Raw genomic sequence first — 25,117 nt, forward strand, 5'->3', positions numbered from 1 at the left:
AGCTTTTTTAGTTTTAGGAGGTAAAGGTTTTAGTTTGATTGGAGAATATTAACCCTGAAAATAAGTATTTTGCCAAATAATGTTTTTTCCCCCTAAATCCTAAGATTTATGTTTATAGTAATAGTTGTATTGGAATAGTTTAATTGTATTAGAAATTGTTAATTTTACCTGAAAAAACTTTTTTCCATTCATCCACTCTTGCAATCATCCAAGCATCCATCTTTACACCAAATATATATTTAGTATGTCATATATACCAGTACTGTTGTAGACATTGAGGATATTGTGATGAATAAGACAAAGGTTCTGCCTATATGGAACTAATATTCTATTACAGTTAATAAAAATGTATTTTAATTTTGGAAGAACTTAAGAAAAATTGGATATCTAGAGGCTATTAATTTCTAAAATGTTCTCCCCCAATTTTTAGATCTAAATGTTAAAGAGAAAATAATTGAAGACATGCGAATGACACTAGAAGAACAGGAACAAACTCAAGTAGAACAAGATCAAGTGCTTGAGGCTAAATTAGAGGAAGTTGAAAGGCTGGCCACAGGTAAAACAAGATTGCTTACATTTCTCTAAATATACTTTTTCATTTTTAAAAAAAATTTCCTAGATTTTTTCCCTTGTTAAAGTAGTATGTATTTTCAGTGATTGATAATGGAGAAGTATTTGGTGTTTTTTGAATGTCCTATTACTTGTCATTTTCCACTGTGATGAAAATTGTTTCAGTAAAATTATATGCAGTAAAGGAGTAAGGACACTGCATGATAACTTACGAATTATAAATTGCAAGTTATGGATGATAACTTGCAATGTTCCCTAGATGTTAAGAGTAAGTTTTCAACTGAGTTTCACCTTTGTCAGGCTTTTAGCATTATCTTGTATGTTGATCTCAATAAATACTTTGATTTCATTGCTTTCAGAATACCATCAGAGTTTTTCTAGAGTATATGGAAAAATATAACATTTACTAATAAAAATGTTAATGTGTGATTCTTGTAGAAAGGGCAAGAAATTTAGAATTAAGAAATTGTCTATGCCATTTTATATATAACCTTGGCAGGGTACTTGTGCTTACTCAGCCGAATTTTCCTCATCTGTAAAACGTGGTTGATGATGATAATGCCATATATACTATTGCACATTATTCTTTTTTTAAAATCATCTGACTTGAAGATTCATATTGTACATTATTCTTATCAAGATCAGATGAGATGAAAAAATGTAATAATACTTTGTAAAGCCTAAAACTCTATTATAACTGTATTTTGGTGGATGAAATTGTGATGAGGATGAGGACAGTGAGTCTATGTGACTTCATACTTTTCTAGCCACTTTCATGGACATAGAAAACTTTTTTCTTGAGAACTGCATGAAGTTTTCTATATAATAAGGTTGACAATGAATTTATTATACTATACTTGAATACTATTCATTGGATTCCTGAGAAGTCCCTGTAGTTCCTCTTCACTAAGAATTTAGTAAGAACTCCTAAAAGTTAAACTATAGAATAGCCTCAGTTCCATCTTGGTCTGTGTTCTTTATCTGGGCTCTACTGATTTGTGTCTGTAGCCCATGTCAAGTGTATCTCTACATGGTATAACTTTTGCATATGCTTTAAAACATAATTTTATGTCTTCAAATCAGAACTGGAAAAATGGAAGGAAAAATGCAATGATTTGGAAACCAAAAACAATCAAAGGTCAAATAAAGAACATGAGGACAACACAGATGTGCTTGGAAAGCTCAGTAATCTTCAAGATGAGTTACAGGTATGACTTTATATATGTTTTTATGTATGAATGTATCTGTCTTCATTATATTTCTAATAAGAGGAGAATTCAGTATTTTATATTTTGTAATTAACTTAGATATAGGTGAAATAATACCTGGCAAATGTTAATATGTAAATATAACTTTTCAGTGCACATTGAAATGACATGGGGAAGAAATTCCAAGATACAGCCTATTAAGTGCCAGTGAAATATAGTGATTGGGTCCTCAGTTTTATATTTTACATATTTAATTCTTAAACCATTGCTTCTAATGTCCTTGTGCTCATTTTTCTACTCCTTAAACTTCTTGCTCATCAAATACTGCTGTGGAGAAAATGACCATCAGGAGAATTATTTTGATTACTTTAAATCTCTTCAAAGTTTAATTATTAAATTGGAATAGAATTGTATATCTGAACACGTATAAAACTATACTATATAGAAGATATTCTATTTTGTGTGTGTGTGTGTTTTTTTCTTGTTCAGCTTTAACATATAACATATGGAGGAAACTTTTTTTTTATAGGATTTACCAAATACTATTATATTTTGTACATTTTATTAGAAGTGGCATTCATAACAGAAGCTGTAGGATTGAAGGAAACATAATAATAATAGTTTTGGGAGATTAGCTGCCTCTAAATTTTTTAAAATTCTGGCTGTATATTAAATATATGCTGAAAACAAATACAAAAAACTACTTTTTTTGTTACATATTATATATTCTAGAATTTACCCTTTTCATTGTGAAATTCCAAAAGCAGTTAGAACAAAATAAATATTATGAAAAAAGTGTATCAACCATATTGAGAATGTTTGCATTAAAAAGTATTTGTGTATTTTGCAGTGTTCTAAGATGATATAATCACATTAGTGTAGATTATAAACTTTGTAATCCTGGAATGGACTGCCATACTTTGTAATATAGTGATTTTAGAAGTTTTCTTTTTGTTTTTTTGAGACGGAATCTTGCTCTGTCGCCAGGCTGGAGTGCAGTGACGTGATCTCGGCTCACTGCAGCCTCCACCCCCTGGGTTCAAGCGATTCTCCTGCCTCAGCCTCCCGAGTAGCTGGGACTACAGGTACACGCCACCTCGCCCGGCTAATTTTTTTGTATTTTAGTAGAGATGGGGTTTCACCATGTTGGCCAGGATGGTCTTGATCTCCTGACCTCGTGATCCACCCACCTTGGCCTCCCAAACTGCTGGAATTATGGGCGTGAGCCACCACACCCAGCCTAGAAGTTTTTTAAGTGGTATTATTATTTTTATTTCAAATGAAGTTCTACTTGGGTTTTTTGTATATATTATTAAATGCCTCTGAACCCAAAGAATCTGTGGTACCAGTTTGAAAATTGCGGATCAGCAGTATTCTCTGTCCAGCTCTTCTGGATGTTCTTTTAATAAATATCCTGTTGCACAAGTTATTTTTTATTTGGCATCTCGTAGGCCCAGGAATATTTTATTTTTAGAACCATCCAATTAGAAATGACCACCACAAACAAAGTCTTTTTTATTCTCTTGGCATTTAGGAAGATTTGAGTCAGTTTAACTGTTTCAGAAATTTGAATTATTTATTTTTTCTTAAGGTCACTGATAAAAGTATTTAAATGGACTTCATAGCAAAATAAATTTATAAAGGAAGTGCATTTAGGAAAGCAAACCAGTTATTTTATTATTTTTTAAATAATCTGAAGCTTTGATCTTGTCATTTTTTAAAGTGAAACATTTAAAGTTTATAGAGGTGAAAAGTAATGGATTGTATGAAAATGTTATAGAAACATGTGTTAACTACTTTGTAGGCATGTGATAATAACTTATACCATTTATATATACAGGAGTCTGAACAGAAATATAATGCTGATAGAAAGAAATGGTTAGAAGAAAAGATGATGCTTATCACTCAAGCGAAAGAAGCAGAGAATATACGAAATAAAGAGATGAAAAAATATGCTGAGGACAGGGAGCGTTTTTTTAAGCAACAGAATGAAATGGTTGGTAACAACTGTGTCTTTGATGTGTTTCACCTGCTTTCCTTGGTGTGTTAAATGTATTGCTGGAATTAACAGTTTCTACATGGTTTTCTGTTTTTGGTTTTTTAAAGGCAAGTTGTCATCTTTATAAGATAACTTCTGAGCCAGTTTATCTTGACATTCACTAATGTTCTTGTTTTAACTTGTTTCAGTTGATTTAGCATGTTGGGAGAATACCTTATTGCTTCTTAATGTCTAGATACTGAAGTTAAAAATCTCTTCCTTTTGACCGTTACAGAGTATTCCCTATTATATTTTAAAACTTTCTGCATTTTGAACTGTAGATTCTAATATTGTGTACATTTTATCACATAAAGTCACCTAAATAGTTTCTAAAAGACTATATATATAGTAGACATGACCTTCAGTTTTACATTTACTAGTTGTAGGTCTTGTAATGATTGTCTTAGCCTGTTCTTTTTTTCTAATTGGCACTTAGTCTGTTTGACATGCAATGTTGGCAATCAGAAAAAAGACGCTAAACGTTATCGTTAATCCGAGGAAAGCTATTGAGCAACAAATATCATTTTAAAATGAAAAACCAGTGTCTATAAAAATAGTAACTTCGCAGTATCATATTGTCATCTGTTGGCATTTCCTTTTTTTATGACAGCATTTGACTAAAAACAGTTAAACTTTCCTATAAAAACTGGAAGATTTCCTTCCTTCCTTCCTTCCTGCCTGCCTGCCTCCCTCCCTGCCTCCCTCCCTCCCTGCCTCCCTCCCTCCCTCCCTCCCTTCCTTCTTCGCTCCCTCCCTCCCTCCTTTCCTTCCCTCCCCTCCCCTCCCTCCCCTTTCATTTTTCCTTTCCTTCTTCCTTTTCTTCATCCTGTCCTTCTTCCTTTCCTTCTCCCTTTCCTTCCTTTCTCTTTTCCCTTCCCCGTGCCCATCCCCTTCCCTGTCCCCTTCCCCTTCCCTTTCCCTTTTCTTTCCTCTTTTAAAGAGACAAGGTCTTGTTCTGTCACCCAGGCTGGAATGCAGTGGTACAGTCATGGCTCACTGCCTCCTCAAACTTCAGGGCAAAAGCAATCTTTCCACCTCAGCCTCCCAAGTAACTGGGATTACAGGCACATGCCACCACACCTAGGTAAATTTTTAATTTCTTGTAGGGACAGAGACTTGCTGTGTTGCCCAGGCTGGTCTCAAACTCCTGGTCTCAAGCAGTCCTCCTGCCTCAGCTTCCCCCAAGTGTTGGGATTATGGGTGTGAGCCACTGTGCATTGTACCTGGCCTGAAATGTTAATTTTCAATAAGGTAAGGACGGTTTTTCCACTTTTTTTCCTCCTTAGCTTTAAAGCTGCTTTTAACATTGAATATTGAACAGAGTTGGCCAGTTTTTATTAAAATGAGGCTGTTGTGAGCTAAACTTTCCAGCATGCTTGCTAAACTCCAGACCATACATGTATTCTACTCCAGAAATCAAGCCCTTGGTTGAAGTATGTGTCCTTTCTGAAGCTAGAGAGTCTACCATTGAATGCTGTGTCCTCATGTCACATGGTGTAAATTTGCTCCCATAAAAAAGTTTACTTTTTTATGAAATCATTTTATTTACAGAATAAATTTTTTTGAAATCATTTTATTTACAGAAAAGTTACAGAACTAGCACATAGAATTCCTGTATACCTATCACCCAACCTTCCTGACCCAGTAGTAAGAGGCAATAAGTAAAATCAAAACAGAAGGCTGTCACAGTTGCTCCAATTCCAAACCAGTGGTTTCTCTGGTAGCAATGCCAGCAAGTAATCCCACTTTGAATTTTTAATCCTAGGGAAAGCTAGTTTACTCTTTTCTCTCATATGTTTCTTTATAATCATACTTAGGTTGTGTATGTGTCTGCCATATTTAAGAAACACATTTTTGATGTAATGTTAATTTTTGATGTAAAATTGTAACATATAACATGGAAAGCAAATAGAACATAGTTCAGTGAGTTATTGTGAAGCCAGTACCCACTTAACTAATACTAATACCTATTTCAAGAAGTAGAACACTGTTCCACCCCAGAAACTCCTTCTTCTGCCTCTTTTCCAGTGGTAATAACTAATCTGTCCTTCAGTGTTAAACTTCAGTTTTGTCTCTTTTTGAGTTTTATGTAAATTGAAATATATGAATACATTTGATTGTACCTGACTTCTTTTCATTCACTATTTTATGTTTGTGAGAATCATCCATGTTTCCATGCATGTATCTGGAGTTAGTCCACTTTCATTTCAGAATATATAAGTGTATGAATAAACCACTGCTAATTCATTTTAATGTTGAAGATATTTAGATTGTTTTCTGGTTTTGGCTGTTATGAATAAATTTTCCTATAAACATTTTTATACATTTATTTTGGTGCACATTTGCATATATCTCTGTTGTGTGTATATATATATATAAAAGACAATTGCTAGATGATAGGGTATATATATGTGAAATTCTAGTAGAATGCTGCACTGATTTTCAAAGCAGTTGTACCCATTTGTACCCCAACTAGTGTTGCGGTAGCTATATAGTCCCACCAAGGTATGGTATTGTCAGTCAGTTTTTGAAGTGGTTTTAATGTGCTTTTCCCTAATTACTAACGAAGTTGAAGATTGTTTCATTTGTTTATTGGCTGTGCCTATACAAGTTCCCTTACCTTTTTCTCTGTTGGATTCTCTAGCTTCTTATTTGTAGGAATTCTTTATACTTTTCGGGGTAGAAGCCCTTTTTGTAATGCGTTGCAAGTACCTTCTTTCTATCTCTAGTTTGCTTTTTCTTTCTTATTGCCTTTTTATGAGTAGGAGTTCTCATAATTATTATTGTAGATATGGTAGATATTACAGTTTTGTAGATAATTTTATTAGTATTATTGTAGATAATTGTCCCAATATTTTTCTTTATGAAGCCCAAGGACTTGAAGATGGTGTGTTATATTATTTCCTGAAAGCTTTGAAGTTTTATCTTTCATATTTAGATACTAGAATTGATTTTTGTGTTGGTGTGAGATAGTGGTCAAAGCTCTTGATGTTTGTTTTAATGTGAATTACCAATTGACGTGGAAACATTTATTGAAAAGACTGTTTCTTTCTCACTGCTGTGCCACTTTTGTTGTAAATCATTTGCCCACAGGTTAATTTTGTATGTGTTGTAAGATTAGGGTTGGGGTTCTTTTTTTTTTTCATTTGGTTATTCAGTTGTTCCAGCCCCATTTATTGGGAAGATTGTCCTTCCTTTTATTTAATTTTTTTGCCACTTTTTTAGGTCAGTTGACCATGCATTTGTAGATCGTCTCTTCTGTCCCATTGATTTCTCTATCTGTCTTTACATACTGTCTTGATTATTGTGCTAACTTGAAATTATAGATAATTGCTGTCATTTTGTTCTTCATTTTCAAAATAATTTTGAGTATTCTAGATGATTTGCATCTCCATATAATTTTTAGAGTCACCTTTTCCATTTCCACACACATTCACACATACCTGAATTTTGATAAAAACTGCTTTTACTCTCTAGATCTATTTGGAGGAGACATCTTAACAATATTGAGTATTTTGATCCTTCAACACAGACCAATCTCTCCATTTATTTAGGTGTTCTTTAATCTCTTTCAGCAGTATTTTATGGTTTTTCATGTTTAGGTTTTACACATTTTCTTTATCAGTATTTCATGATTTTTGAACCTATTGTAAATGGTGTTGTTTTCTGTTTTCATTTTTCTGTTGTTTGTTGCTATTACTGTAATTTTACCCACTAATTTTCCAAACATTGGCAGAAATGTTGATACTAGTTTGAAAGCTATAGCTGTAATTGTGTATTGAAAGAAGTTACCAGTAAGCTGATTTTTGGAATGAGATGGGATATGGATAAAAATAACATGGACATTTAATTTATAAAATGATATGTATTTTGTTTTATGGTTAAATATTTTATCTAGACAATTTGTCATGTAATCTTGTTTGCAGCTATATTTATGGTGTTACATGTAATAATTTCTAAACATTCTTAGATTCATAATATATCAAGGTTGATTTTAATATTTTCTTTATTTCCTGATTAGGAAATACTGACAGCCCAGCTGACAGAGAAAGATAGTGACCTTCAAAAGTGGCGAGAAGAACGAGATCAACTGGTTGCAGCTTTAGAAATACAGCTAAAAGCACTGATATCCAGTAATGTACAGAAAGATAATGAAATTGAACAACTAAAAAGGATGATATCAGAGACTTCTAAAGTAGTCAGTAGTCTTTTTTGCTATGCCTTTTTAATTGAACATAGTAATTACTTAATTGACTAACTCTTAAAGGATAAAAATGTGTAAGTCTCAATAGACCAGAAAGGAATCAGAGTATTTAAAATGTGGAGATTTTTCATGATTTTGAGTTTTGAAATTTATCATTAAGATTGATTTGTCAATCAATGACTGAGATGTAGCATTTTCTCCAATATTTTGGTTATGTCTCTCAGGTAGAGTAATTAGGATCAACAATTTCTGGTTTAGTCCCCAATCTACGTTTAAAGTATGGAAATGTGATTCAACATGAACTCTTGGTGATTTTGAATACTTGGGCCTATCCTTAACTTTATTTTATAAAAATACAAATAATTTTGAAAGTAAGCCTAATGGTAGAGAGACATTATGAGTCTTTCAGCTGTTACTTTTATATTACCTTGGGACTGGAAATCCTGAAAGAGGAGAGAATTGCCTTTTACAGATAGCTGCTTCCCAGTAAATAGAATCTGGGTACATCTGAAGCTAGTCTTTCTGGAATAATCTGTACTTAAAAATCTGCTGCTTTAAAGCCTTCAGACAATAGGAAAAATATGTATGTGTCACATCAAAAGACTATTATTGTAAGAGAGATTACTTGCTTTAAAAAGAGGTAGTATTGTGTTGTTTAATAATATATACTAGAAAGTCAGAAAAACTAGGTATCAACTGCTGTCGCTGTGGTTTTGGGACCTTTGAGAAGAATTACTTAACATTTCTGATCTTTGTCTAAAACAGGTAATAGTGTTTTCCTAACAGAGTTGTGAAATTAATGAAGATTGTAAAACAAGTAGCACAGTTTTTACTCCAGTGGAAATCAATACATGCTAGTTACTTTCCCTTTTATGAATTCAGTAGAGTCTTTCTTATTTGGCAGTAATGGGGAGGTGACATAAGAGGTTTACTTGACTTTTGATTTTGATGGCTGTGATGAGGAGGACTGTGTTACAGTTTATGAAGTTTAAAAATGTAATCTGATATTTCTTTATAAATCGCCTAAGTAGAGTTTAGAAATAGAACTTTATGACTGAGAAAATAGGAGGAAGAATGTGCTGCAAGATTTAGTTTTCCTTATGGTCTTTTGTACTCTAATGCTATAGTTGCATTCCTGAGAAGCTTCCAGTTTTTCAAAATTGTGTTATCAAAAGCAACTGTTGGGATACTGAGCAATTCTAACTCAGTACAGACCTTGACCATGCCATTTAATGTGTGTAGTTCTCTATTTCCTCATCTGGAAAGTAGGAATAACGATTTTTGCCAGACCTACCTGCAGAGTTGCGACGAAAGTAAAGAAAGAGAATGTGGGCAGAACACTTGGAAGTTGCAAGCAGTCTTTCAAGTTTCTCCTTAGATCAGAGTCAATAAACTGGAAAGTCACCCAGCCTTTCCTGAGTCTCTGAGGTTGAAAGAGAAATAGGAGGGCTAGGTGGTAATTAAAGGTGTCTTTACTTATTTCCATTGTTTAGTTTCACACAAATCTTGATTTTATATTCTTTATGTGAAGTTTTCAATATATTTTCAGGTTACAATGCCCTGTTGCTTTAATATTTCCTTACTTTAGGAAACACAAATCATGGATATCAAGCCCAAACATATTAGTTCAGCAGATCCTGACAAACTTCAAACTGAATCTCAATCGACAAGTTTTGAAATTTCCAGAAATAAAGTAGAGGTGGGTATTTGGCAGCACAGTCCACTTATTTATTCTCTTTATCCACTATTACTAAATAACACTTGCAAGTCAGTTGCTGAAGATACCTTACTGCACAATTAGCTGTATGTGCTCTGGGCTGTGTGAAAGAAACTAGAGGCTTTTGAGGAGAGGTGAAATTCTTTTGGGAGATTATATCCCCAAGTGATGTTAATCTCATCTTAAAAGCAGTAGATCTGTTAATATAAACAAACTTGATGGTCAGAAATGGGAAATCCTACTAAAGAGAAAATAGGGATAATTTGCTCTCATAAAAGGTTGCTTTAATAAACATTGTGTTAAATAGTATTTTTTTTGGAATTGAATCCATTTAATAGCTTTGTCACCAGTCTTCAATAACAACTCGTGAGTTTCCTTAATTGGTATTGGGCTTAGGGTTCTGTGAATAACTTTGGATAATATAGAGATTCTTAGGTTGGATATGAAATAGATAAAAATTCTATGTTACTTAAAATTTTTGAAGGTAAAATTACTTTTTAAATTTCTTTTTAAAACACATTTATTGGGAGCATTCAGAGTTGGGAAGCTTTTTAAGCACTGAGGATACAAACATCAATAAGACTTGATTGCCATCCTCAAGGAGTGAAGAATCTAGTAAGGTAGATACATAAGTGAATGACTTGTTTGATTTTACTTCATGGGCTAAGTGTTATAGTAGAAATATAAAGTGAGTACTATAAGGAACACTGAGGAAGATGAAATGAATTTTGCCTGAGTGGTTGTGGAAATGGATTAAAGAAGGTGATGCCATATTGTATCTTATGAATGGAAGCTTATTAAGCAGACAATGGGAAGAAAAAGTCTAAAAAAAAAAAAAAAAAAGAAATGGGGTTTCACTATGTTTCTCTGGCAGCTGAACTTGAACTCCCAGGCTCAAGCAGTCCTCCTGCCTCAGCCTCCTGAGTAGCTGGGACTATAGGCATGTGCCACCATGGCCAACTGAGAATGACATTTTAATCTGGGAAAATAACATGAGCCATTCATTTTCTCTTGGTTTTTCCTTGACATTTCTTAGTAGTTTCAAATAATTAGCACTAAACTTGGGGACTAATACAAATCATAAATTTCACAGAAAAGTTTGAAGTTGATCCATAAACAAGGCTTAATTCTTGATTGCATGGACAAACACATATCATGGAACATTTCTTTCTCCATAAATTTATGTATGTTCTAAAACCTCCTGGTTCCAATTTTCTAATTCCAGCAGTTATTGTATATTCCACAATTTGGGGAATCATATTGTTAGGCTATTTTGTATGTTCTTGTCTTCATGTAATTGATATACTTAACTAGGCTGAAAGTCCAAAATGATTAATTCATTTAACTGGTAGTTGATTCTGGGAGTTCCACTGGACTTAATTTGTGGTCTCTCCCTGTGGACTGGACCTCTCACGGCATGGTAGCTGGTCTGAGATGGGGCATTTTGAGGGAGAGTGTCCTGAAAGTGTTCTAAGAGGATAGGACAGAAGTTGTAATGCTTCTTATGATTGAGCCTTAGGGGACCATAATGTTATTTCTACCACATCCTATTGGCTATAAGGCCCAAATTCAAGTAGAGGGGAATGAGAGACTCCATCTCTCAACGGGAAGAGTAGCAAAGTATTTCTAGCCTACTTTAATATAACCAGGCTGTTTGTCAAAAATCCCAGCCTCCTCCCTTGGAGATTTCTGATTTACTAGGTTTGTGGTAGAGTGCAGGAGTCTTTTAAACAAATTCTGTAAGTAATTCTTATGATCATACAAGTTTGGGAAATACCGATGTTGTCCCTAATTTTGACATACCATGTGTGAGCCTGAAGAAGGTAGATGATAACTCAGTCTTTCTGTTCTTGCTATGACCTAGCACACTTTTTGTCTTTCCCAATGCATTGTCTTGAATAGGCATTTGAGAGAATTAATTCTTTGTGGTTTATAAATGTATACTCTACAAATAATATTTTTCCTTTTAAATTCTGTTGCAGGATGGATCTGTAGTCCTTGACTCTTGTGAGGTGTCAACAGAAAATGATCAAAGCACTCGATTTCCAAAACCTGAGTTAGAGATTCAATTTACACCTTTACAGCCAAACAAAATGGCAGTGAAACACCCTGGTTGTACCACACCAGTGACAGTTAAGATTCCCAAGGCTCGGAAGAGGAAGAGTAACGAAATGGAGGAGGTAAATACTTAAGTGATGAGTAAATTTAACAAACAAATCTTATTATAAAGCTGTTACAGTATAGAGTTAAACTGCTATATTGCCCTCCTGTTCATAGGCACTGCTGTTAGAGACCAAAATCACAATTTATGCTATATTTTATACCCTTTAAGGATATCACTGTGGGCCAGGTGTGGTGACTGATGCCTGTAATCCCAGCACTTTGGGAGGCTGGGGCTGGCGGATCACTTGAGGTCACGAATTCAAGACCAACCTGGTCAACATGGTAAAACCCCGTCTCTACTAAAAATACAAAAATTAGCCAAGAGTGGTGGTGCACACCTGTAATCTCAGCTATTCAGGAGGCTGAGGCAGGAGAACAACTTGAACCCAGGAAGTGGAGGTTGCAATGAGATGAGATGGCACCACTGCACTCCAGCCTGGGTGATGGAGTGAGACTGTCTCAGAAAAATAAAGAATATTGCTGTGGTTTAATGGTCTTCAGATAAAAAGCTATGTATATTAAAATATATAGCATATCCCTTGCTTCAGTTAAACTATAATACATTAAATGATGGTGGATTTTACTGGAGAGCCATTTCAGTATACCAGTCCTGTTCATACTTGGTCACTTTCCCTGTATTGGAAGAGAAAAGGGGGTTATGTAGAAATCAGAGAAACTGAAATAGCTAACTTGCTTGAGTATAATCTTTGTCATTTAACTAAAATCTTTAGTCTGTATGGTCTTAGCAAGTTTTAAAAGAGAAATTCTTTTTTCACCAGCCACTGTTAAAATTTGGGCCTCTGTGTAGTGGTAGGCTAAAAGCTATTAACCTCTTCTTACTGCAGTTTCTTGATTGAAGGGTTGCCAAACCTACCATGTCCTAGATGTGGAGATTTGGCAAGTCAGATGAGGTTTCTGATCCTGTTTGCTCCTTTTTGGAACAATGGATTAATGTGTTGAAAATGCTTAGCTTTTGCTCTGCAAGTGGCAGATACATAATAAATAGTAATAATTATTTATTTATTTATTTTTATTATTATTATACTTTAAGTTTTAGGGTACATGTGCACAATGTGCAGGTTAGTTACATATGTATACATGTGCCATGCTGGTGTGCTGCACCCATTAACTCGTCATTTAGCATTAGGTATATCTCCTAATGCTATCCCTCCCCCCTCCCCCCACCCCACAACAGTCTCCAGAGTGTGATGTTCCCCTTCCTGTGTCCATGTGTTCTCATTGTTCAGTTCCCACCTATGAGTGAGAACACGCGGTGTTTGGTTTTTTGTCCTTGCGATAGTTTACTGAGAATGATGATTTCCAATTTCATCCATGTCCCTACAAAGGACATGAACTCATCATTTTTTATGGCTGCATAGTATTCCATGGTGTATATGTGCCACATTTTCTTAATCCAGTCTATCATTGTTGGACATTTGGATTGGTTCCAAGTCTTTGCTATTGTGAATAGTGCCGCAATGAACATATGTGTGCATGTGTCTTTATAGCAGCATGATGTATAGTCCTTTGGGTATATATATACCCAGTAATGGGGTGGCTGGGTCAAATGGTATTTCCAGTTCTAGATCCCTGAGGAATCGCCACACTGACTTCCACAATGGATGAACTAGTTTACAGTCCCACCAACAGTGTAAAAGTGTTCCTATTTCTCCACATCCTCTCCAGCACCTGTTGTTTCCTGACTTTTTAATGATTGCCATTCTAACTGGTGTGAGATGGTATCTCATTGTGGTTTTGATTTGCATTTCTTTGATGGCCAGTGATGGTGAGCATTTTTTCATGTGTTTTTTGGCTGCATAAATGTCTTCTTTTGAGAAGTATCTGTTCATGTCCTTCGCCCACTTTTTGATGGGGTTGTTTGTGTTTTTCTTGTAAATTTGTTTGAGTTCATTGTAGATTCTGGATATTAGCCCTTTGTCAGATGAGTAGGTTGCGAAAATTTTCTCCCATTTTGTAGGTTGCCTGTTCACTCTGATGGTAGTTTCTTCTGCTCTGCAGAAGCTCTTTAGTTTAGTTAGATGCCATTTATCAAATTTAGCTTTTGTTGCCATTGCTTTTGGTGTTTTAGACATGAAGTCCTTGCCCATGCCTATGTCCTGAATGGTAATGCCTAGGTTTTCTTCTAGGGTTTTTATGGTTTTAGGTCTAAAGTTTAAGTCTTTAATCCGTCTTGAATTAATTTTTGTATAAGGTGTAAGGAAGGGATCCAGTTTCAGCTTTCCACATATGGCTAGCCAGTTTTCCCAGCACCATTTATTAAGTAGGGAATCCTTTCCCCATTGCTTGTTTTTCTCAGGTTTGTCAAAGATCAGATAGTTGTAGATATGTGGCGTTATTTCACAAGCATTCTTATACACCAATAACAACGACAGTGAGCCAAATCATGAGTGAACTCCCATTCACAATTGCTTCAAAGAGAATAAAATACCTAGGAATCCAACTTACAAGGGACGTGAAGGACCTCTTCAAGGAGAACTACAAACCACTGCTCAATGAAATAAAAGAGGATACAAAGAAATGGAAGAACATTCCATGCTCATGGGTAGGAAGAATCAATATCGTGAAAATGGCCATACTGCCCAAGGTAATTTATAGATTCAATGCCATCCCCATCAAGCTACCAATGACTTTCTTCACAGAATTGGAAAAAACTACTTTAAAGTTCATATGGAACCAAAAAAGAGCCCGCATCGCCAAGTCAATCCTAAGCCGAAAGAACAAAGCTGGAGGCATCACGCTACCTAACTTCAAACTATACTACAAGGCTACAGTAACCAAAACAGCATGGTACTGGTACCAAAACAGAGATATAGATCAATGGAACAGAACAGAGCCCTCAGAAATAACGTCTGTAAAGTATTTTATTTCTCCTTCACTTATGAAGCTTAGTTTGGCTGGATATGAAATTCTGGGTTGAAAATTCTTTTCTTTAAGAATGTTGAATATTGGCCCCCACTCTCTTCTGGCTTGTAGAGTTTCTGCCAAGCGATCCGCTGTTAGTCTGATGGGCTTCCCTTTGTGGGTAACCCAACCTTTCTCTCAGGCTGCCCTTAACATTTTTTCCTTCATTTCGACTTTGCTGAATCTGACAATTATGTGTCTTGGAGTTGCTCTTCTCGAGGAGTATCTTTGTGGCGTTCTCTGTATATTTCCTGAATCTGAATGTTGGCCTGCCTTGCTAGACTGGGGAAGTTCTCCTGGATAATATCCTGCAGAGTGTTTTCCAACTTGGTTCCATTCTCCGCGTCACTTTCAGGTACACCAATCAGATGTAGATTTGGTCTTTTCACAGTCTCATATTTCTTGGAGGCTTTGTTTGTTTCTTTTTATTCTTTTTTCTCTAAACTTCCCTTCTGGCTTCATTTCATTCATTTCATCTAAAAAGCAGAGCGCCTCTCCTCCTCCAAAGGAATGCAGGTCCTTACCAGCAACGGAACAAAGTTGGAAGGAGAATGACTTTGATGAGTTGAGAGAAGAAGGCTTCAGATGATCAAACTACTCCGAGCTACAGGAGGAAATTCAAACCAAAGGCAAAGAAGTTGAAAACTTTGAAAAAAATTTAGACGAATGTATAACTAGAATAACCAATACAGAGAAGTGCTTCAAGGAGCTGATGGAGCTGAAAGCCAAGGCTCGAGAACTACGTGAAGAATGCAGAAGCCTCAGGAGCCGATGCAATCAACTGGGAGAAAGGGTATCAGTAATATTTATTTTTAAAGTAACTTGTTTTAAGCTTAAAACTAATTACAGACTCTCTAGCAAAATAATTTTTCTTCAACTTTCTTTTACTTCTTTGAAGAGTAGTATATTTTCAAGGCTGCTGCAAGAGCAGAAATAGTATTAACTATACTCCTGAGGCTCTCTGTCAGGTAATAATTTTGCTGAGTGAATGTTATTTAGCATAGTTTTTCTGCTACACATGTAACACCTTTAGAGATTGTTTTATGGAGTCTTACTAGTTAACTTTTGTTTTATATTTATTTAATTTTTAAAAATACCATTAAAACACTGAGTTTCATCATCTAGTTGGCTTTTTCTTGATCCATTTTTTTTTCAACGAAGAAGGAAACACCGAGTGTAGTTCTCAAGAAGGTTAAAATATAAATATTTTATTAATTTTACTATTGGCGTATATCCCTCATGTATGTTTCAGAAAAGATTTACAGGTTGTTGTAGATACATCATGTAGAAACTTTAAATAGTTTAACTGATTTTGCTCGATCTTCACTGCTATAATAAACTAAGTACATGGGCCCCTATGAAAATCATTTATGCAATCCTATTTTCTTTTTTTCTTCCACATACTCTTTTTTTTTTTTTAATTAAGTTCTGTGGTATGTGTGCAGAATGTGCAGTTTTTTTACATAGGTATACACATGCTATGGTGGTTTGCTGCACCCATCAATCTGTCACCTACATTAGGTATTTCTCCTAATGCTATCCTTCCCCTAGCCCCCCACCCCCCAACAGGCTATATTCTAACCCAGTGAAGACTCCAAAGAGCTCCTTACTGACCACTGTGTGTGGAGGTAGCCTCATGGTCTCTTTTCACTTGCATCCTATGATTACCATCTGTCTTTTCCCTGTCGTGGCATCTGCTTCTTATGACCCTTATAACTTCTGCTTTGTTATTTGGATTCTGAGGTTCAGTCATGATCTTTTCTCTGCTTCTCTTCTTGCCCCCTTTTTCCCGAACTTTTATCTTTGGTACAACTAGGATTTGTAGCAGTTCAAGTCAGTGAGTATATCTGTAAAGGGCTTTGTCCTATGTGAGGTTATTTGGCGAAAAGAAGAGTAAGATGCCATACCCATGTTGTAGAGAAGAAAGATAATATTTTAAAAGTTTTAACATTTTACCTTTGGTTATTTGAAGTTTTGTTTTTATTTTATTTTTGATATTGTCAAATGTCAATGAGAGAACTTAGACATAGATGCTTGTATTATTTGGGAGTTAGGCAATAGGTAGGTATATTGCTATGCTGTATTTTAAAGCTCAGTTTCAAATAAAAGATATTATTCCTTCCATGTTTTTCATTTAGCTTATGTAATTTCATTACTTGTGATATGTTTGAAAAATTCACACCTTCAGTCAGGGTTTCTCAACTCCAGCACAGTTGACATTTTGGGCTGTATACCTCTTTGTTTTAAGGGCTATCCTGTGCATTGTAGGGATGATTAGCAGCATTCCTGACCTTTACCCACTCGTGGCCAATAATATTCCCTTCTCCCTGGCAAAGACAACCAAAAATATCTTCAAACATTGCCATTGTCCTCTGAGTTCAAAATTGCCCTCGGTTAAGAGTCACTGTTTTAAGTGATAATGTAGCTTTTTACATATTTTCTTTTTGGAGTCTAGAGAAATAAAATATTGTCAAGAAATTAACTGGTGCTGAAATTCATTATTTTTAGGACTTGGTGAAATGTGAAAATAAGAAGAATGCTACACCCAGAACTAATTTGAAATTTCCTATTTCAGATGATAGAAATTCTTCTGTAAAAAAGGAACAAAAGGTGTGTCTTTTAATTTGTCCAAAATTGTAGCAATTATCCAGAAATCCAGTTGTGTTCAATTATAACTCATTTATCTTCTCTTTCCCATACATCTGATTCAGTTGAAATATAACATTTAGCATTTGGCCAGTAGCATCTACTTTATGTGTTTACTTCTGACTTTAACACTCTGTCTGTCAAACTCTTTTTGCCATTGTCTGACCCTTTTATCCCTGTCCTTATATACTTAATCTCAAGTTTCCTACCTGAGAATTCATAACCTGTCTCTGGGCTCTTTAATTCAGCTGTGGCCATAACTATTTCCTTCTAACAGTTCTCATCAGCAATAACAAAAAATGTTTTGTTTATTAGGTTCCCATACGTCCATCATCTAAGAAAACATATTCTTTACGGAGTCAGGCATCCATAATTGGTGTAAACCTGGCCACTAAGAAAAAAGAAGGAACGCTACAGAAATTTGGAGACTTCTTACAACATTCTCCCTCAATTCTTCAATCAAAAGGTTTGCAGAAAATTAATTAAATGACCTTTTTTTGTTAGATGTAGGGTATATTTTAATACCTAATTGATATATAAACTCAACAACTGTTCAGGGAATATTATACTTCAAATAGGCATTGTCCTATACTAGGTACTGTGGGAAGAAACATGTAAAAGGATGATAGATCTAGGTGTTCGCTGTGTAGTAGAAGAGAAAGGCTTATATTTAAGTAACTGATCCAGAGCAGGCTACTTAATATAGTAATAGGGGTACAAGCAAAGGTATGATAGTATTGGAGGGAAAAGAGCTACTCTGATTAGGGGGCTTTGGGAAGGTTTTTATGGGAGAGATGGGATTTACCCTGTGTATTGAAATGTGGGCAGGATTACACTCTCTAGGGTGTCCAAAGGTGAGAATACAGTCATGGGTTCTTAGTTTCTGTTTTTGGTTGGGCCAGGAAATCCCCTTCCTCATCCCTGTTTTCTGCTTATCACTAGAGACAGAAACTAAAAACCATGGCTTCAGGCTGCTAAAAGCCTAAAACAAAACAAAACAAAACAGAACAAAAACAACAACAAAATAAGGTGGATTGGACAAGTTTGCCAGTATTAGTATTATGGTATATATCCTTCTAGTGTTTTTTTTTCTGTGCACATGTAAATATTATCTGTTTATGTACAATATGTCAAAAACACATTATTTTCATAGATACCTATTGAGTTTAGCTGCAGAAACAGTATGCTTAGTGCTTTTTTTCTTGATAATATAATGTGGACATATTGATACCTGTGTATATGTTAAGATATATACACATGTGTGCACATATGCAGAAGAAATGGTTTTAACACAGGTGGAGTATCAGAAAAATGTAGGAAATGTTCATGCAATTACAGGCAGCAATATACATCTGGCATGTAGAATGTGGAAGGACTATCTTAGGGGTGAGATGGAGTAGTGGGTTTTTGTGAGGTTACCTGAATGACAGCAATAGGATGAATTAGAGACCAGAGTGAGGGGTATAGGGAGGTAAAGGAACTAGAAGCAGGGGGCAGTTAAGTTGAATCAAATATGTTTTGTGAAAATACTTTTTGTTGAAGGCTTACCACAGACGTTTCCAAACTTTGTTGGTTCACAGTGCCCTTAATGTCTCAGTAATTAATTTCCATTTTGCCTCTGCACCCAAAGAACCACTAGTAGTCTCATGCATTAGAACTTAAGACCAAACAACCACTGAAAATTCAGCTGCTGAAAATCCAGATTGCAAAGATAATGTCATAATGAAAAGAAATGTAATTCAGTATCATTTTGAAATTGAACTACCTTGGGCTATTGAGCATCACTGTTTTCCCTGAAGATTGAAAATATCCTGAGCATATTACAGATATGCTTCTGTAACTTTGCTGCAGCATGCCTCAGTACACAGTTTGGGAACTTCTGACCTATCAGACCCATTTGTATATTTACATACATTTAAAAAATACATACATTTAAAAAATGTGTTTGTATAAACAGAGAAAATATCTGGAGGGACAAACAGCAAACTGTTAAATATCTAAATTTGGAGAGGAGAGACATCTTTCTTTAGAGTCCTTTAGGCTTACTGACTACCACTTTTATATTAAAAAGAAATTTATTTTCAAGGAGAGGTAGGTACCTATAATAAGTATGTAATCAGGTAAGGGTAATGATTCTCTTACTTCATTGACTTGGTTCCTTAACAGCTTCCCTACCAATGCACTTGACATAACATTTTTTTTTTCCTTTTTTCTTTTTGTTTTTACTTATTTCTAGAAATATAAGATATCCCTATTTTGAACTGTAACTGTAATACATATTTGTTGTTTTGGGTCACTTGGAAATACAGAGAAAAAAGAAAAAATGGAGATTAGTTCTTAAAATTCTGCTGCTCTGATAACCATTGTTAATCCATCACTTAGTGTCACTGGTCTCCCAGCTTGCCCCTCTTGTCATCTCCCATCCATTCATACATGACAGAATGTTCTTTTCAAAGTGCAGATTGAATTATGTTTCTCCTCTGATCCTTTAATGATTTCTCATTCTTCTGAATGACCTGATTTCTGACTCTCTCCAATCTATCTCTTATTATTCTGTGGTTTGATAACTAGCCAGCTTCAATCCTGCTAACTTCTGACAGTTCCTAGAATTTGCCAGCTTCTTTCTTACCTTCATATCATTGATTTCTTTTGCTTTTTCCTGTGCTTTCTTTTATCTGGAACACACCCTGGCTTTTCTCATAGCTGCCCCCTTACCCTTGAGCCCTCATAGCTGATGCAACGTTATTAGGGAGACACCTTCCTTCATCACCCTGTCACTACCCCTCATCCCCAGCATCACTTAATCTTTATTATTCAATCCTATTTTTTGTCTTAGCACTTTTTAAACTATAATTCTTTGCTTTCATATTGTCTTTTACACTAGAATATAATCTGCACAGGACAAAATGTCTGTCTAGTTCATACTGTCAGCTCTTAGTATAGTGGCTAGCACATAGTAGTGATGAGTTTGGCTCTAGGCCAACATATGTATGATTTTTAAACATTTCTATTTTTTTTAGGCTATACCATAGGCAATTATAAAAACTTACCTGACAAGCCTCCCTTTCTACACCAGACTTGATGCTAGCCAATGCAATATAATTTCTTAAGGGAGTTACAGTCAAGGATCCAGCCCCCACAAGCTAGTCATGCTCTTACTCATATTTGCATATTTAGCCTGAGTGCCTCCATTCAGAGCCTCTTTATTGAGGCCTTTGGTGGAGGCCTTCTTATGGAGGGGAACGGGAGGGGGAACCTTGAAGACGCTTTTCTCCACTGTAACTCGGTACTTTTCCACGTATAGCTCCCTCCAACCTCCAGCCCTGAGGTCTATAAAACTGCAAGAACCTTTTGTTTGGGGCTACCTGGGTGGTAAAATGACCACCACTTCTATGCTGATCTGTATTATTCTGTGGTGGACTATAGAAGAGGGTGGGTAGGAGCTGGTGCTTTCTCAGGTTTAGCCTCTTGCATATACTGTTGAAATAAGTGGTTAAAAAGTTGGGTTGTTACTTTGATTTTGGCTTGTTGTCTTAACTGGCTCCTCCAATACCTGGATTCTCAGCTCTCTCAAGCCCAGCTCAGCCCTTAACAAGTAGTCTTCTCAATTTAGTCTAATGCCTTAAATGTTTTTTCTATTTTTTAAAAAATATATTTGATATCACATGTGTGTGAATTTCTATCCAGGAATTTTCCCAGATGGAAATATGTTTTCTATTAAAATAAAAAAAAGTACTATGTACTATGAACATAGTAAAGAATTTAAAAATTCCTGTTCTACTTCCCTAAAAGCAATCAGCTGTTAACAGTTTGGTTTCTGTCCGTTTGTGTGTGGACTCCAAGTAAAGGGTTTACAAAGTGTTTTCATGCAGCACTCATTGTGCATAACTTTATGCATGAGCATTGAACTAGATCATCTACCACCTTATTTTTAATGCTGCATGATCCACTATGTATATATCCTGCTCTTTTGCTTAACATAGCATAAACATTTTCCAAGTCATTAAAGATGCCTGAGATTTTTTACTACATTGAACATTAATCAAATGATACTTTATTTGCTTTTTTTTTTTGCTGTCGATCATTATTTCATGTTCTCTTGACATTTACTTTTTTCTTTGTGATTTGTCTATTCATGCCCTTTCACCATATATATATTGCAGTGTTTTTAGTTTGTGTATGTTCATTCTTTATTGAGGATTTCAAACCATCTTTATTAAGGATTTCAAACCACCTTTGCAATTAGAAAATTATTTCAGGAGCTAATTAACATTTTTATTTTATAGCAAAGAAGATAATTGAAACAATGAGCTCTTCAAAGCTCTCAAATGTAGAAGCAAGTAAAGAAAATGTGTCTCAACCAAAACGAGCCAAACGGAAATTATACACAAGTGAAATTTCATCTCCTATTGATATATCAGGCCAAGTGGTAAGCTAGTATTACTGTTTTCATCAATGTAAAACTGTTGATGTTCTTTTTAATTTTTTACAGTGGTTTGAATTTCAGTTCTTTAGATCTCTGAAAACACATGCTTTAGGTCATGCTTTTAGTCTCACGTGTTAAGTTTATACTAATTAAATGTAAATACTGCATTAAATGTATACAAGTGTCATGCATTTGCATTTGAAAATGCATCAGAGGAATTTATTTCCAATAATAGAATTGTCACCATTTAGTAACTTATTTGCCTCCAAAATCTTTTTTTTTCTTTCTCTTTTTTAAATCACGGGAGTTGTACAAATCTGGGCCCAAGTGTTCCTGGTAAAAATATAAAACTGACATTCAGCCATTTCCTCCCACCTTTCCCCTAAGCCTTTGAAGATCTATTAGGAAGAGACTGTAGTTATCACCCTGACTCTATGACTCATTCTCCTGATTCAGAACAGTATGTGCTGTCAGAGGGAAAGCTCAAATTTTCTGTCATGCTTGCATTTGCTTAGTGGATGAAAGTGAAGGTAAAAAAATAATTAAAAGAAATTTAAAAAATTAAATCAAAAAGAAGTGGCCAAGAAACATCAGGAGAAACCTTTTTTGCAACAAGACCTTTCAGATATGAGATTGACACTTGAATGCAAGATGTAAAGAGTTAGGGTAAATTAGGGCATGGTGTTGTAAGTACCATTCTGTCAGTCATTTTTGAGTATCTGTTTGATTAGTACCTGATTTCTTCCCTTGGCTGAAAATTTTCTTAGTTACTATATAATGTGCTTTCTACTTTCTAAGTTATACATTTGTTGCCACGAAAGATCATTTCTTAAAAATTATTTAAGGCACTTGTCTCCAAATCTTTTAGTAATTATTTTAAGTTATATCTGCCTTGAATTCAATATGGAGTCTAGGTTATTTTTCTTCTAGAATTTGATAGTGTTGAATCTTTTACAAAGTCCATTTTTTAAATAAATTTTTATAGAAGATGGCATATCTGTAGTCTAAGTAAAAAAATTCTCCAATGTATCATTTCAGTTACTAAGCACATGAATATGTCTTATTCATTATAAACAAGCTTTTATTTTTATTTTCACTTACAAGCTTTGAAAAACTATGAAATTTTTAATTTCAGATTTTAATGGACCAGAAAATGAAGGAGAGTGATCACCAGATTATCAAACGACGACTTCGAACAAAAACAGCCAAATAAATCACTTATGGAAATGTTTAATATAAATCTTATAGTCATAATCATTGGAACTTGCATCATGTATTGTAAAGATAAATGTATATATTATGATGCATTAAATCTGCATATAGATTGCTGTTTTATACATAGTATAATTTTAATTCAATAAATGAGTCAAAATTTGTATATTTTTATAAGGCTTTTTTATAATAGCTTCTTTCAAACTGTATTTCCCTATTATCTCAGACATTGGATCAGTGAAGATCCTAGGAAAGAGGCTGTTATTCTCATTTATTTTGCTATACAGGATGTAATAGGTCAGGTATTTGGTTTACTTATATTTAACAATGTCTTATGAATTGTTTTTTACTTTGTTATACAACTGATTTTACATATCTGTTTGGATTATAGCTAGGATTTGGAGAATAAGTGTGTACAGATCACAAAACACATATATACATTATTTAGAAAAGATCTCAAGTCTTTAATTAGAATGTCTCCCTTATTTTGTAAAAATTTTGTGGGTACATAGTACATGTATATATTTACGGGATACGTGAGATGCTTTGACACAGGCATGCAATGTGAAATACGTGTATCATGGAGAAGTATCCATCCCCTCAAGCATTTTTCCTTTGAATTACAAATAATCCAATTACATTCTTTAAATCATTTAAAAATATACAAGTAAGTTATTATTGATTATAGTCACCCTATTGTGCTATCAAATAGTAAATCATTCTTTTTATCTTATTTGTTTTTGTACCCATTAACCATCCCCACCTCCCCCTGCAACCCTCAGCACCCTTACCAGCCACTGGTAACCATTCTTGTACTCTGTATGTCCATGAGGTCAGTTGATTTTATTTTTAGATCCCATGAATAAATGAGAACATGCAGTCTTTGTCTTTCTGTGCCTGGCTTATTAACATAATAATATCCAGTTCCATCCATGTTATTACAAATGACAGGATTTCATTCTTTTTTTACAGCTGAATGTTTATGTTCCACATTTTTTTTATCCAGTCATCTGTTGATGGACACTTACGTTGCTTCCAAATCTTAGATATGGTAAACAGTGCTGTAACAAACATAGGTGTGCAGATATCTCTTCTGTTTCCTTGCCTTTGGGTACATACCCAGCAGTGGGATTGCTGGACCATATGGTAGTTTTTTGAGGAAGCTCCAAACTGTTTTTCATAGTGGTTGTACTAATTTACATTCCTACCAACAGTGTACAAGTGTTCGCTTTTCTCTGTATCCTCATCAGCATTTGTTATTGCCTATCTTTTGGATATAAGCCATTTTAACTGGGGTGAGATGATATCTCATTGTAGTTTTGATTTGTGTTCCTCTGATGATCCGTGATGTTGATCACCTTTTCACATGCCTATTTGCCATTTTTATGTCTTCTTTTGAGAAATGTCTATTTAAATCTTCTTTGCCCATTTTTTTTTTTTTAGTCAGTTTATTAGATGTTTTCCTATAGAGTTGTTTGAACGCTTTACATATTCTGGTTATTAATCCCTTGTTAGCGGGATAGTTTGCAAATGTTTTCTCTCATTCTGTGAGTTGTTTCTTCACTTTGTTGTTTGTGTTCTTTGCTGTGCAGAAGCTTTAAACTTGAGGTGATCCCATTTGTCCATTTTTGCTTTGGTTGCCTGTGCTTGTGGGGTATTGCTCTAGTAGAAGTCTTTGCCTGGGCCAATGTTCTGGAGATTTTCCTCAATGATTTCTTATAGTAGTTTCATAGCTTGAGGTCTTAGATCTACATCTTAATCCATTTTGATTTGTTTTTTGTATATGTCAAGAGATAGGGGTCTAGTTTCATTCTTTTACGTGGGGATATTGAATTTTCTCAGCACCATTTATTAAAGAGACTGTCTTTTCCCCCATTGTTAGTTTTTGGCACCTTTGTCAAATGAGTTCACTGTAGTTGTGTGGATTTGTTTCTGGGTTACTCTGTCCCATTGGTCTATGTGTCTGCTTTTATGTCAGTACCAGGCTGTTTTGGTTACTATAGCTCTATGG

General features: G+C 34.8%; 1 protein-coding gene across 6 annotated transcripts in view; it reads left to right on the forward strand.

The window, feature by feature from the left end:
- KIF20B (kinesin family member 20B) overlaps window positions 1-23,985 on the forward strand; it is a 72,897-nt gene extending 48,912 nt beyond the window's left edge. For 2 of the 6 annotated variants that reach the window (XM_054503390.2, XM_063669978.1), the window contains exons 24-33: window positions 431-556; window positions 1,654-1,778; window positions 3,619-3,774; window positions 7,838-8,014; window positions 9,609-9,719; window positions 11,720-11,917; window positions 17,331-17,432; window positions 17,784-17,934; window positions 21,755-21,897; window positions 23,030-23,985. In XM_054503390.2, the coding sequence (XP_054359365.1) occupies window positions 431-556; window positions 1,654-1,778; window positions 3,619-3,774; window positions 7,838-8,014; window positions 9,609-9,719; window positions 11,720-11,917; window positions 17,331-17,432; window positions 17,784-17,934; window positions 21,755-21,897; window positions 23,030-23,107 (1,367 nt within the window). In that variant the 3' untranslated portion in view covers window positions 23,108-23,985. Of the gene's footprint in view, window positions 1-430; window positions 557-1,653; window positions 1,779-3,618; window positions 3,775-7,837; window positions 8,015-9,608; window positions 9,720-11,719; window positions 11,918-14,217; window positions 15,622-17,330; window positions 17,433-17,783; window positions 17,935-21,754; window positions 21,898-23,029 lie in introns of those variants that run through there. The other 4 variants (XM_063669975.1, XM_063669976.1, XM_063669977.1 and 1 more) reach the window with 3 other exon arrangements.
- Window positions 23,986-25,117: the final 1,132 nt, after the last annotated feature.

Source organism: Pongo pygmaeus, chromosome 8 (assembly GCF_028885625.2).
Source record: "Pongo pygmaeus isolate AG05252 chromosome 8, NHGRI_mPonPyg2-v2.0_pri, whole genome shotgun sequence".
NCBI lineage: Eukaryota > Metazoa > Chordata > Mammalia > Primates > Hominidae > Pongo > Pongo pygmaeus.